Below are 12,993 nucleotides of genomic sequence, written 5' to 3' on the forward strand. Positions count from 1 at the left end.
TCGTGAGCCCTCCAGGCAGCACCAGGAGCCTGCGGAGAAGACGACGGGGGAGGGCTGCGGCCAGGCGCCAGGCGCGGCCTGTGGGGGCCAACAGTCACAAGGAACTGGCCCAGGCCCCCCGGAGGGGGTTGGAGGCTGGAGCAAGCGCCCAGATGCCCAGCGGCAGCCGAGGAGGAAACGCCTCTTGCCCGGGGGGCTCAGCCGAGAGGCCCCGTGGAGCCTGGCCGGCCAAGCAGCCCCCCCCCGCCCCCGGGTCTCCCTCCAGGGACCGCAAGAGACCCAGGCAGCCCCCCCCCCAGCCTGCTGCAAACACCTGGATCTGGGCAGCGGAATAAGTGGTGCTAAAGAAGCAGAGAGGGGGTTGCTGCTGCATTTGCCTCATCAGCACACATTCCCCCCCCCCTTTTGCTGTGGGGCAGGAGCCGCCTACCGGCCCAGTTCACAGGCTGCTCCACACGTTTCTTCTTGACAGGAGGCTCTTCCTGCAAGTGGGAGAAAGGAGGGTGTCAGCGGGGGGGGGCAGGGGGGCTGGGACTCCCCACCCAGTCCGCCTCCATGTCCCTGGCTGGTCCTGGGAGACAGCAGCCCCCACAAGCCAGCAGAGGGCTGCTCCCCACACGCAGCACCAGGCAGCAACCCCAGGCTGTCCTCCACTCCCAATGGGCCAAGTGATACCCCGGGACAGGGCTTCCCCCACCCACCCCTCAGGGGGCCTGACTCAGGAAGGAGGAGGCAGCCTCCACGACGGCCTCTCCCTCTCCCGGGGGGAGAAGGGGTTGCCAGTTCCCCGGCTGCACTCACCGTCTTCTCCGCGGAGTCCTTGGCCACACTCATGGGGGTCTCCTGCAGCTTCTCCGTGTACTTAAGGAGGAGGGAGTTGCCGAGGCGCGAGCCCAAGAAGAGGTAGCCGGGCTCCATGGTGATCATCTGAGGGGCAAGCGGGAGACGGTCAGGCAAGGCCAGGAGGGAGAGGCGGGCAGAGCAGAGTCCCAAGGCAGCCGGGCGCACCCGGGAACACACACAGGGCCACAGGAAGCTGCCTTCCACCGAGTCAGGCCATTGGTCCACCGAGCTCAGGATTGTCTACCCAGACTGGCAGCGGCTTCTCCAAGGCTGCAGGCCGGAGTCTCTCCCAGCCCTACACCTGGAGATGCTGCCAGGGAGGGAACTGGGGACCACCTGCATGCAAGCAGGCAGACAGATGCTCCTCCACTGAGCAATGGCCCCATCCCCTAAGGCAGGCCTGCTCAGCTTCGGCCCTCCTGCAGAAGTTGGCCTACAACTCCCATAATCCCTGGCTATTGGCTACTGGGGCTGGGGATTATGGGAGTTGTAGTCCAAAAGCAGCTGGCGGGTGGGGGGGGCGGCTAAGTTGAACAGGTCTGCCCTAAGGGGAAGATCTTCTTATGCTCACACATGTAGTCTCCCGCTCAAATGCAAACCAGGGCAGACTCTGCTTAGCCAAGGGGACCCTTCATGCTTGCTACCACCAGATCGGCTCTCCTCTGACAAAAGAGATCATTAGGAAGGGGATTGAAAATAAAATGGCTAACATTATAATGCCCTTATACAAAACTATGGTGTGACCACACTTGGAGTACTGCGTACAATTCTGGTCACCACATCTAAAAAAGGACACTGTAGAACTGGGAAAGGTCCAGAAGAGGACAACCAAGATGATCAGGGGCCTAGAGCACCTTCCTTATGAGGCAAGGCTACAACACCTGGGGCTATTTAGTTTAGAAAAAAGATGACTGCAGGGAGACATGATAGAGGTCTATAAAATCATGCATTGTGTAGAGAAAGTGGATAGAGAGAAATTCTTCTCCCTCTCCCATAACACTAGAACCAGGGGTCATCCCATGAAATTGATTGCTGGGAAATCTAGGACCAACAAACGGAAGTACTTTTTCACACAATGCATAATCAACTTGTGGAATTCTCTGCCAAAAGATGTGGTGACAGCCAACAACCTGGATGGCTTGAAAAGGGGTTTGGATCACTTCATGGAGGAGAGGTCTATTGACGGCTACTAGTCAGAGGGCTATAGGCCACCTCTAGCCTCAAAGGCAGGATGCCTCTGAGAACCAGTTGCAGGGGAGTAACAGCAGGAGAGAGGGCATGCCCTCAACGCCTCCCTGTGGCTTCCGGCGGCATCTGGTGGGCCACTGTGTGAAACAGGATGCTGGACTGGATGGGCCTCCTTGGGCCTGATCCAGCAGGGCTGTTCTTCTGTTCTTAAAAGAGGGGAGGAGAAGCTTCCCGATGGGATCCACTCATGCTCAGGCTCTCTTGGCTCCATGCAGGCTCTTGGGCCCAGCCTGCTGGCATCCGGCCACTGCCCCAAGGAGCTCCGTAGGGCATGTGCACAAGGGCTACCCCACGCCCTCCTCACAACAACCCTGGGAGGTAGGAGGGTGGGAGCGACAGGCCAAGGCCACCCACCCAGCCAGCCTCCTGCCTGCCCCCCGGCTGTGCCCTGCCAGCCCCCACTTTGGGGCGAAAGGACACTTACGCAGGTGGTGAGGACGCTGGCGGCCGCCTTGTCGAAGTGGAAGGACCGGACACTCCGCATGCCGTCCGTGATGAGAGTCAGCACGTAGCTAAGGGGAGAGAGAGCCGGGGAAGGAGCCACCCGCTCAGGGGCCTGCGCCAGCCACAGCCGGAACAAGAGGCCTTGCCGGCCCCGGCCACCAAAGGCCGCCTGCCTGCCACAGGGGGGCCAGAACTGCAGCATCCCAGCTAGGCTGCCCCCGTGGACCACACACAAACCAGGCAGACCATGCCAGGCCAGGTGCATGCTGGGCCTAGCAGGGCGAAGCCGCAGGAGACGCTGACCCCTGCCCAGCTGCTGAGCTGCCCCTGCTGTCCACTGACGCCCAGTGCTGCTCTCACCTGGCAAGTTTGGGAGGACCCCCCCCCCGGTCACCATGGAGCAGATTTTGCAACTGCCATCGAGTGCCGAGAGCCGAGGAGGCCTCAGCGGTCTGGAGGGGCCCTGGCTGAGTTTGGGCGGCTGGAAGTAGGGCAAAAGCCCAGAGCCGCTGCCGCTGCTCAGAGAACCACGCTCCTCTGCTCGACTCCCACCCACCACGGGACGCGTCCACCAAACAGGCTTGTCTCAACCGAAGCAGCCTCAGCAAGCCCCCCACCCCCACCAAGGGTCTGGCCAGGAGGGCTCCACAAGCCGCCTCTCCTCTCTTGCACTCCCCTCTCTGGGGCTCCAAGGAGACGTCTCCTCTTCCCTAGCCCCACGCCCGGCTTGTCCGCAGGCTTCAGGTTTCCCCGAGGAGCCATGAAATATGTCTCTGCGGCAGGGCTTCCCGAGGGGACTGCTTGGAGTCAAGGCAGCCAGGGGAGCACGCGAGGCCGGCCAGCCAGCCAGCGTCTGCCCTGACCCCTGGACCCGGCTGCCTTGCAGAGGCCGCCCAAAGGCCTCCCACGGCATGGCAACAGCCGAGGCTGCTCTCCTCCAGGCCTGGCCGTGTCAGGGCCAAGCGGCCTCTCCCTCCCTCCCTCCCCCATCGGGCCGCTCCCAACGGCCTCCCCGAGGAGAGCACCAAGGCTTGCGGAGCGTTTCCCAGGACCGGAGAGAGCAGAGGCCCCGGCAGCTGCTCCCGGGAGCCCCAGCCCAGCCCCGGCTTACATCTCCCCTCCTTTCAGCGAGATCACCATCTTGTCATAGGAGATGAAGGCCGCCTGAGCACAGTCCAGGGTGATCTTCACTCCCTCTTGGACCCCTGCAGAGAGGAGACAGCAGCGGGGCGGGGAAGCCATCACTCCAGCCCCAGGCAAGCGGGCAGAGCGCTGGGGCCAGGAGGACGAGATGCTGCAGCAGCAGCCGCAGGCAAGCAGGCAGGCAGCAGCCTCTCCTGGTCAACGCAGCCTGGCCTGAGTCCTACACCTGAGTCGCCCACCCACCTACGCGCAGGTGGGCCACACCACTGCTCAGTCTGCCAGCCGGGGCAGCGCGGGAGGGCCTGCCCATCTCGGCTTCCTCATAAACACACATACGTGTTTTAAAAGAACATGTATAGCACGTTTTTAATCCACAGTTAACAGCAATGTCCGGTGACAATGCCCTGCATGTCCTATACCAATCCCTTCCTTGCCAATAAAATCACTTGGGAGCCTGTATGGTGAGCCCAGATGACCGACGGGGTGGGGGGTGTCAAACAGTACCAGTATCTTGGGGTAAGCCTATCTGATTGGGAAAGGAGCTTCAGCACTGGCCACTAGGGGTGTGCATGAAACCGGTTGGCCCGGTTCGGTCTGAGTCCGAACCGGACCTGAACCGGACTGGGCCAGTTCAGTTTTGCACCCCCTCAAACCCACCCACCCTGGTTCAGGAGGGAGTTCACAAAAATTCCTTTTAATTTTTTATTTAAATTAATGTATCCCCTCCAGGGGGCACAGCCTCGATCGTGAGAGTGTATGTCTTCAGAGGCGCCCCCTCCCCCTGCTGGCTTCTATTACTGCCCCAAATCACCCGGTTTGGGTGGTCTTTGGCCCATTCCGGGCCTGTCCTCCATCATGGCAGCCATTATAGAGGCCGCTGCGCATGCCCAATGGGAGTAAAGAGGGGGTAAGTTATTTTTCTTAATTTAAACTTAGAACCCCCCAAACATGTTGGGGGGTTCGGCTCGAAATCGAGTCAAACTGGGGTGTGTGTGAGTTTGGGCTCAGTATCGAAAAGTTGACCCGAACCAGTTCAGTTCCGAACCGGTTTGCACATCCCTACTGGCCACCATCCCTCCCCACCCCAGAGCTATACAGAAAAGTGAAACTAGAGGCGCAGGAAAAGGTCAGGCCCTAGATAGAGCTGGGTTCTCAAGCGTGTCTCAGCTGGACTACAGCAGCTGGACTACAATTCCCCCCACCCACTGTCACAATGGGTTTTGGCCATTGTGGCAGGGGATGATGGGAGTTGTAATCCAGCATCACCTGGGGACCCATGGTTGAGAACCCCTGATATAAGGAGAGAAGCCAGCATCCCAGGGCTGGGACTCCAGGGAAGGAAGGGGTCAGAAGGCAGGCAGGCAGGCAGGCAGGCAGGCGGGCATACTTAATGGGAAGACAGTGGTGCCGTTGGTGAGGCTGTTGAGGGACACGCCGTAAGGCGGCACACTCTGGTTCAGGTACAGCAACGCGTTCACTGCAAAGATCACGACGCCACCTGGAAGGGAGGGAAAGGAGCATTAGGAGTCGTGCTCCCTGGAACAGGCATTCCCAGGCCTGGCTAACTCCCACCATGGCCAGCTGCTGTGGCCTTCGGCTGGGGATGATGGGAGCTGGAGTCGACCACATCTGGGAATCCCTGCTACAGGGAACACCAGTGAGGCGTGGGGAAGGGAACCTGGCGCAGAGATGGAGCCAACCCTCTGAGCCACAGGCTCGAAGCTGGTGGGACGCAAGTTTGTGCCCGTCACCTGCCAAGGCGAGAGGTCTCATGCACGCACACACCCGTAGGAAACACACATCCGTAGGAAGGCGGCTTTCCAACCAGTCAGGTCACGGGGCCACCATGCAGCCTAGGACTGCCTCGGCTGGCTGGCACCGGCTCTCCGGCTTCGCAGGCAGAGGAGTTTCTCTCAGCGCTGCTGCTGCTGCCGCTGCCACCTGGCCATCTCCTTTTTCACGGGAGATGCAGGGAACGGAGCCAGGGTCCATGTGTGGGCAGAGCCAGGGCCTCTCTCCATGGATCTACGGGCCCTCCCCACCAACCAACCAGCTTTGCCCCCATTTGGGAGTGCACCTCAGCACTGAGCCCCATCCCAAAGCTGGTCAGCCACACGGCCCTCCACACAAGCGGACACCCCCATTCCACACACACACACACACACACACACACACACACACACACACACACACACACACTCTTGCCCCAGCCAGGAAGAGGCAGCTGCGCTCACCGATGGGCTTGGGCACGGCCAGGGCCTGCGTGCAGTCAAAGGGCAGGTTGCTGAGGGACCAGATGACCGGGTGGACCTTCTGCATGATGTTCAGGGAGATGGCCACAATGCTGCAAGTGTCCTGGCGCACAGCCACCCGCCTGCAGGGGGAGACGAGGGAGGGGAGCTCTGAAACCTAGCAGTCGGGGAGCAGGGAAGGGGCAGCAAAGAACAATCCCCGGCAGCCTCAGACCCCAAGAAGCGAGTGCCAGAGGGAATGTGGGAGAGAGCAGGGCTCCAATGCCGCCCCGCCACAACCTTCTCCCCAGCAGCAAGGAGTCCTGCAGGGCTTCGTGTCCCCCCCACCCACCACCCACCCAAAGAAAAAGAGCCCTGCTCCCTGATCTCCAATGGGCCGGAGCACACTCCGGCTGCTCGGCTGCAAGGAACACCCTTGGCACATGCCCAAAGCCAGCCCTCGGCCCTTATTTTTATCGCTTCGGGCCTGAGGCATTCAGATCAGGTTCCAGGGCTGAGTCTCAGCACAATGAACTCTGGCTACCAGTGTGGTATATTATCTATATCCTGCTTCCCCACCCCCCCCAAACAAGAACAAAAACACACATCAGAGCAGTTTTCATAGAAAAAGAGGGACCCCTGTCCCCAAAGGGCTCACAGGCTTGAAAAGTGGCCCAGTCGTGAAAGGGCCGGATGAAGGCTGGAGAGAGTCCGGTCCAGATGGCCCCTCAGGTTGATCTCGTGCCAGTCACGCCCTCTCTGCCTAACCTCCCTCACAAGGTTGTTTTGTGGATAAAATGAGTGGAGACAGAGCCATGGACAGGCCCTGGTCTGAAAGCAGAGGGCACCGCCCCGTCCTGAAACTAAGCGGCATCCTGGGCAGTGCCTAGACGGGAGATTGCCTGGGAACCCCCCGGAGGCTGCCTGGAATTCCACGGAAGGAAGGACTCCGTAGTGTCTAAACACCAAGAAGGAAAACCCTCCGGCTATTCCCTAAAAGATCTTCTTGGTGGAGATCAGGCCCGTCTTGGCCTCTTCTCCCACGCCACGCCCTGGCCTCGCTCCCTCTCCTGCTCCCAAGCCTCACCCAGCAGAATTCAGGCCCCCTAGAGAGAAGTAAGAGTCGCCCCCACAACAGTCACCCAGACCCTTCCTGCCAGAGGAACCCTTTTCGCCGTGATAGCCAAAGTCCCCGGGCTCTATCCCAGCACCTTCACATCCCGCACCTGGCACCGGAAAGTCAGCCCCAGGGCAGCAAGGCTCCCCCCTTCCCAGCCGCACAGCTCTCACTTGGTGCTCGGCAGATGGAGTCCAGCCTTCTTACCCCCCACCCCAGGCTCCCCACCCCAAGCAGGCGGAGGGAAGTCGCAAGAGGCTCAGCTGGCCTCTCCCCAGAAGCCCAGGGCACCTGGGTCTGTGGCAGGCCTAACAAGGGAGGGAGGACACACCCCGGCCAGGTCTGGTTGGGCTCGAAGAGGATGAGCAGGGTGGGCTCGTAGTAGCCATACAGGAACTGCATGTCGATGATGTTGAGCAGCTTCTCGTCCAGCTCCCGCACGTCGATGATGTAGCTGGGCAGAAAACTCGACTTCTGGCTGCAAGGACAGGGCACAGGAGTTACGGGGGCCAGAAACGCCCCACGGGGAACAGCCACGGGCAGCCCCCAGGAGAGGCCAGAGGGAAGCCCCGGGCAGCCACAGCAGCTGCAGCCGGGACACTCTGGGGAAGAGAGAGAGGGCGATCAACACCTGTTCACCATGGCAGTTAGCTGGGCCCAGACCCTCTCAGAGAAGGCGGCCTTCTTCTGCAGCCGCCTTCCGTGTGTCCAGATCCCCACGGAGGCCACACTCCACGTTCTGCTGCCACCAGAGGCTCAGGGGATAGAGGCACAGGGAGGGTCTTTTCTGGGGTGTCACCCTCCCCCTGGAACTCTCTTCTGCAGGGCAGAGGGAGGCAGTCTCTGGATGGGAGGATAAGGCTTTTGTGGCACTCATGAATTCAGCCAATCCTTCTTCAAGCTGCTTATGCTCATGACCACAGCAGCATCTTGAATCTATACTCCCTGTGAAGTGGGCTCTCTTCACGAAGCTCCCCGTCCGTGAACCACAGTTCCTCTCTCCAAACTTCACCCATTCGGAGCCTGTGATCGTTTTAGCTGCTCCCCTCTCAGCGCCTGGGAGGGGCACCAACCCAGTATCCCACACCCGGAGGCAGGCAGACTCCCAGCAGGCCTTACCCTTCGCCCATGACCCCTTCGTGCTCATCGGTCAGCGTGTCTCTGCGGAAGGGCAGCACCACCAGACAGGTGCCATAGATCAGCATCACCGCGCAGCGCCCGTCCGGGTCCACCCGCACTTTGGGGATGTGGACATTCTGCACAAAGCCGTCCTGCAGGAAAGACACAGCAAGGCATGGATCCCGGGCAGGGCAGGGCAGGGCAGAGGGAGTGCTTGGCCCCTCCGCCCAGGCCTTCGTCCGCCACTGTGTCTTTGGAAGATACCCTCTCTACCCTCTGGATGGGTACAAGTGCCACCCCAAGGCCTGGCAGATGGCACCCTGCTCCAGAGCGGAGAGCACTCTCCCCCCGGAGGGGGGCCAGTAGAGAGGAACAAGTCAGAGCGCCTGCTTGGGTTGGCTGTCACTCCGCACCTTTCAGCGGCTGCTGCTCTGAATGCCATCAGATTAGGCTGAGAGGGAGATCCCATCACCCCTCAAATCCTTGGAGTGGGGAGCAGAGGAAGAGACCTACTAGTATTCCTCGCTGCTGCTGTTCCTCCTCCTCCTCCAGTGGCTTTCAGCATTAAACCTCAAACCTCAGGGTACCTACCCTCAGTTCCGGCTCCTCAAAGTAATGGAGGGAGAGTGTTTTCAGGTCATGGGTGCCAGGATCATACTCCACCACCGAGAGCTGTGGGGCAGGAAAAGGGATTTAACAACAGGGGCACCCGTTCAAAGCTTCTTTCTTTCTTTCTTTATTCAAACATTTTTATACCGCCCAAAACTTACATCTCTGGGCGGTTTACCACAGAATAAAAACAAAGTAAAACATTCATTAAGACAAAAATGAGGAGGGGGGGAACATACACATTACAACAATTTAAAAATTGTAAAATGATATTTCAAATGTCTTATGTCTTTTGCTTTAACAGAAAATTATAAATATTAGCATGAATCTGGGGGATGGGCCAAGCTATGCATCTGAATAACCACCTCCCTACCCTAATGGGATTTCATATATATATATATATATAAAAATTTTATATCCCGCTCTTCCTCCAAGGAGCCCAGAGTGGTGTACTACATACTTAAGCTTCTCCTCACAACAACCTTGTGAAGTAGGTTAGGCTGAGAGAGAAGTGACTGGCCCAGAGTCATCCACCTAGTATCATGGCTGAATGGGGATTTGAACTCGGGTCTCCCTGGTCCTAGTCCAGCACTCTAACCACACCACCATGCTGGCTCTCTTTTCTTTTTCAGATCCTGTTCTTTGCTTTTAATTCTGTCTGCTACAAGGTTTACCAGCTATGGCTGGTACACCAGCTGCAACCCTACTTGGGGAAGTTGGACCTGACCTCAATCACTCATGCTTTGGTCACATCCAGATTAGACTACTGCAATGCACCCTAGGTGGTTCGGAAGCTTCAGCTGGTCCAGAATGCTGCTGCTAGGATGGTCGTGGGTGCAAGTCACTTCATGAGTGTCACACCCTTCCTGTGGCAGTTTCACTGATTACTGGTCCGCTTCCAGGCTAGATTCAAGCCCTACACTAGATTCAAGCCCTAAGACCTTTAAAGCCCTACACGGCTTGGGACTGGGGTACCTGTTGGACTGCATTCGCCCATATGAACCTCCCAGGGCCCTCTGTTCAGCATCTTAGGCCCTGCTCATGGCCCTGCCACTAACAGAGATCCAGCTGGAAGGAAGTAGAGACAGGGCCTTTTCGGTTCTGGCCCCTCGATTTTGGAACACCCTCCCAGAAGAGGTTCACCATGCTCCCTTCCTTATTGTTTTTAATTTTATCTTAATCTTTTCTCTGGTAGGCTTCTTAGTGTTTAGTTTTTCATTGATAACTTCTAATTTTCAATTTTTTAAACTTATTTTAATTGTGGTTTTAGCCTGGCCTTTTAACTTTTTAACCATAGGAATATAGGACGCTGCCTTCTGAGTCAGATCTTTGGTCCATCCAGCTCAGTATTGTCTACACAGACTGGCAGCGGCTTCTCCCAGGTTGCAGGCAGGAATTTCTCTCAGCTCTATCCTGGAGATGCTGCCAGGGAGGGAACTTGGAATCTTCTGCACGCAAGCAGGCAGGTGTTCTTTCACTGAACTAGGACTAGGGATGGGTCCGGACCGGTCCGGAGGCCATTGTAAAGGCCTCCGGATCGTCCGGACCGGTCCGGACCTGGCCGGTTCAAGGGGGTTCCTTTAAGAGTGGGGGAGGGTTTACTTACCCCTCCCGCCGCTTTCCCCCCTCCAGCGCTCATATTTATTGTAAAAATTGTCGGAGCCTTTTGCAGTGAAGAGCAAGAAGGGGCGGCAGGGAGGTATCCTGCCGCTCCAATTTTTACAATAAATACGAGCGCTGGAGGGGGCAAAGCGGCGGGAGGGGTAAGTAAACCCTCCCCCACTCTTAAAGGAACCCACCCCACAGTGCCGGACCGCAGCTCTGCGGTTCCGTGCACACCCCTAACTAGGACCCTACCCCCTCAGGAGAATACTTTACAGTGCTCAAACAAACGTGTAGTCTCCCATTCAAATGCAAACCAAAGCAGGCCCTTTGTAGCAAAGTGGACAATTCTTCCTTGCTGCCACAAGACCAGCTCTCCTCCGGACCAAGATCCAACTGAGTTTTCATTGCTTCTTTTTTATTGCTCCGATCTCCCAACACAAAGGATCTTACAGAGATAGTGGACCTCTACCGTCTGGAATGTTGGCTGAAAAGGGGCTTTGTCCCTTTTTACTTGTTACTTGTTGCACATGTTGTCAAGCCAAAGCCCTGGACTCCCAGGTCTTCTTTCAAGTGGCAAGTACAGGCAGAGGCACTGGAGGGCTCCCAGAGGGGCTACGTGGGCCACTTGTCAGGGCCAAACCTAAGGCAAGATCTCCAGGATGGTGCCGGATTCCACGGGGCTGCCCCAGCTGCTCACCCCTCTGCAAGGCCCCACACAGCCCTCCCGCCCAGGGACCTGCCCAGGCCTCCTCCCGCAGGCGACACCCTACCTTGGCATCCTTGAAGCTGAGGAGGAGGGCATCTCTCTTGCCTCCAGCAAGCTGGACGCTGGCCATGGACATGACGTTGCCGAAGAAGGAGAAGGCGGCCACCAGCTCAAGCTTCTCCTTGTGACCTTTGCCCTCTGTGCAAGACAGCAAGCGGGTACAGGAGGAAGAGCCACTGGAAAGACCCCCGTGCACCTGCACCCACCCCACCGGGCGGATTCACCCCTTCATCAAGCCCCCTTCCCCAAACGGAGGGTTCTGAAATCCCACACAGCTGCTTGGAAGCAGCTCCCCCAAGCCTCCAGCCTGCGACCTCCGTCTCGCTTCATCCTGAGATGGCGTTAAGAGGCTCTCCCCCTTGACAGGTGGGGCTGGGAGGCGTCGCTCCTGCCCCCTTCACCCTCCCATGCTCCAGCCCCAGACCGCCCCCCCCCCGCTCCACAGAGGCCTTCTCTCCAACCCGTCTGCATTAAGGAGGAGATCCTGCGCAGGAAGCCAGAGGGCAAGCCCAAGGCTGCCAAGCCCATGGCTGTCAGGGCTGCCCCGGGGGCAGAGAACGTGCTCAGCCCAGGGGGCGGCCTTGTCCTGAATCAGCCCCTTGGTCTGTCCCACCCAGTGCCAGCCACTCGCAGCAGCAATGGCTCTCCAAAGATCTCGCCCCCACCTCTGGCCCAAGACCTGCTTAGCGGGAGGCTCAAGGGATGGCACGCCTGAGAGGCCTCCTGCAGGCAACGCACGTGCTCGGCCACAAAGCTCCCCAGCGCTCGGCCTAGCCTCCCTCCCAGGGCTGCTGGGAGGACAAAGTGGGCCTGGGGAGCGCGCACATCCGCCGGAGCTCTGGGGAGCTCCCTGGAAGAAAGGCAGAGCACGTCTCTCACAGCAAGAGTCCTGTGAACTGGCCTGGCACCTGCCGACGGGTAGGAGGGCTCATGCCTAGACTCCCAAGAGGGCTCCTGGCTGCTAGTTAGCCCAGAAGGAGCGTCTAGCTCTGGGGCCAGACGGGTCTCTACGGCCCAAGACTGCAGCCGGGACCCCCGACAGGTAAGGAGACTGGAGCTCAGCAGCCTCAGGGACTGCAAGAGCGGCTTCCTTTGGGGGCAGGGGTTCAGAGCCCGATGGTCGCCTAGAGTGCCCTGCCTGAGCGCAGCGGCCCACCCCCCGCCTGCTGGCCACTCACTCACCTGCAATCCTGTCATTTTTGGTCGAGGTCTAGAAGAGAAGCAGAGAAACCTCATCAGCCCTGCAGTCCCAAAGCACCACACCGCCCTCGGCCCCCAGCGAGGTGCCAAAGCAAGCATCAGCCACCAAGTGAGATCTCGACACCCCGGAGTGAAAGCCAGGGGTGGCAAACCACACCACAGGGGGGGAAACGGGGCTGTCCGTACAATTTCCACTCCCCACTCCCAGCGTGGCACATGCCTACAGATCAACCACGAACCGTGCATGGACGCTTCTTCTCCTCCTCCTCCTGCTGATCATCCCATGACTCTCAAGCCCACCCCAGTCCAGGTTCTTCTCCCCAGAGCCCCCACTAATGCTCCTCCTCAGCTGTCCTCCCAGGCGCTGGACAAAGCACTCTTCCTAGGGAGAAGGTTCAGAATACTCCAGACTCCCCCCAAAGGGTGTCGCATCCAGTTACTTCTTTCTCTGCATCGCCCTCTAAAAATGGCATGTCAGCAAATCTATCCTGCTGTGCCAGAAATGCCTTTTCCTGGAGCATCTGCAGAAGCAGCATCAACTCCAGGCTACTTAAAGGAACAAGCACTCCAGGGGAAGCCCATGAGAATGCAGGGCCTGGCATGGGAGCAGGAGGTGGCCAGGGGCAGCCGCTGATGGGCTGCTGGCATCCATCCCTTTGCCTGGCCCT

At 58.7% G+C, this 12,993-nt stretch overlaps 1 protein-coding gene across 3 annotated transcripts in view; it reads right to left on the reverse strand.

Annotated features, from left to right (window-relative positions):
- Positions 1–12,993, reverse strand: part of CPSF1 (cleavage and polyadenylation specific factor 1) — a 36,460-nt gene that overhangs the window by 19,270 nt on the left and 4,197 nt on the right. For 2 of the 3 annotated variants that reach the window (XM_053249859.1, XM_053249858.1), the window contains exons 3-13: positions 12,308–12,335; positions 11,130–11,263; positions 8,737–8,817; positions 8,146–8,297; positions 7,358–7,504; positions 5,913–6,052; positions 5,066–5,176; positions 3,647–3,740; positions 2,516–2,603; positions 802–927; positions 431–482 (exon numbers count right to left, since the gene is read on the reverse strand). In XM_053249859.1, coding sequence (XP_053105834.1) covers positions 431–482; positions 802–927; positions 2,516–2,603; positions 3,647–3,740; positions 5,066–5,176; positions 5,913–6,052; positions 7,358–7,504; positions 8,146–8,297; positions 8,737–8,817; positions 11,130–11,263; positions 12,308–12,335 — 1,153 coding nt within the window. Of the gene's footprint in view, positions 1–430; positions 483–801; positions 928–2,515; positions 2,604–3,646; positions 3,741–5,065; positions 5,177–5,912; positions 6,053–7,357; positions 7,505–8,145; positions 8,298–8,736; positions 8,818–11,129; positions 11,264–12,307; positions 12,336–12,564; positions 12,686–12,993 lie in introns of those variants that run through there. The other variant, XM_053249860.1, reaches the window with a different exon arrangement.

Source organism: Hemicordylus capensis, chromosome 4, assembly GCF_027244095.1.
Source record: "Hemicordylus capensis ecotype Gifberg chromosome 4, rHemCap1.1.pri, whole genome shotgun sequence".
NCBI lineage: Eukaryota > Metazoa > Chordata > Lepidosauria > Squamata > Cordylidae > Hemicordylus > Hemicordylus capensis.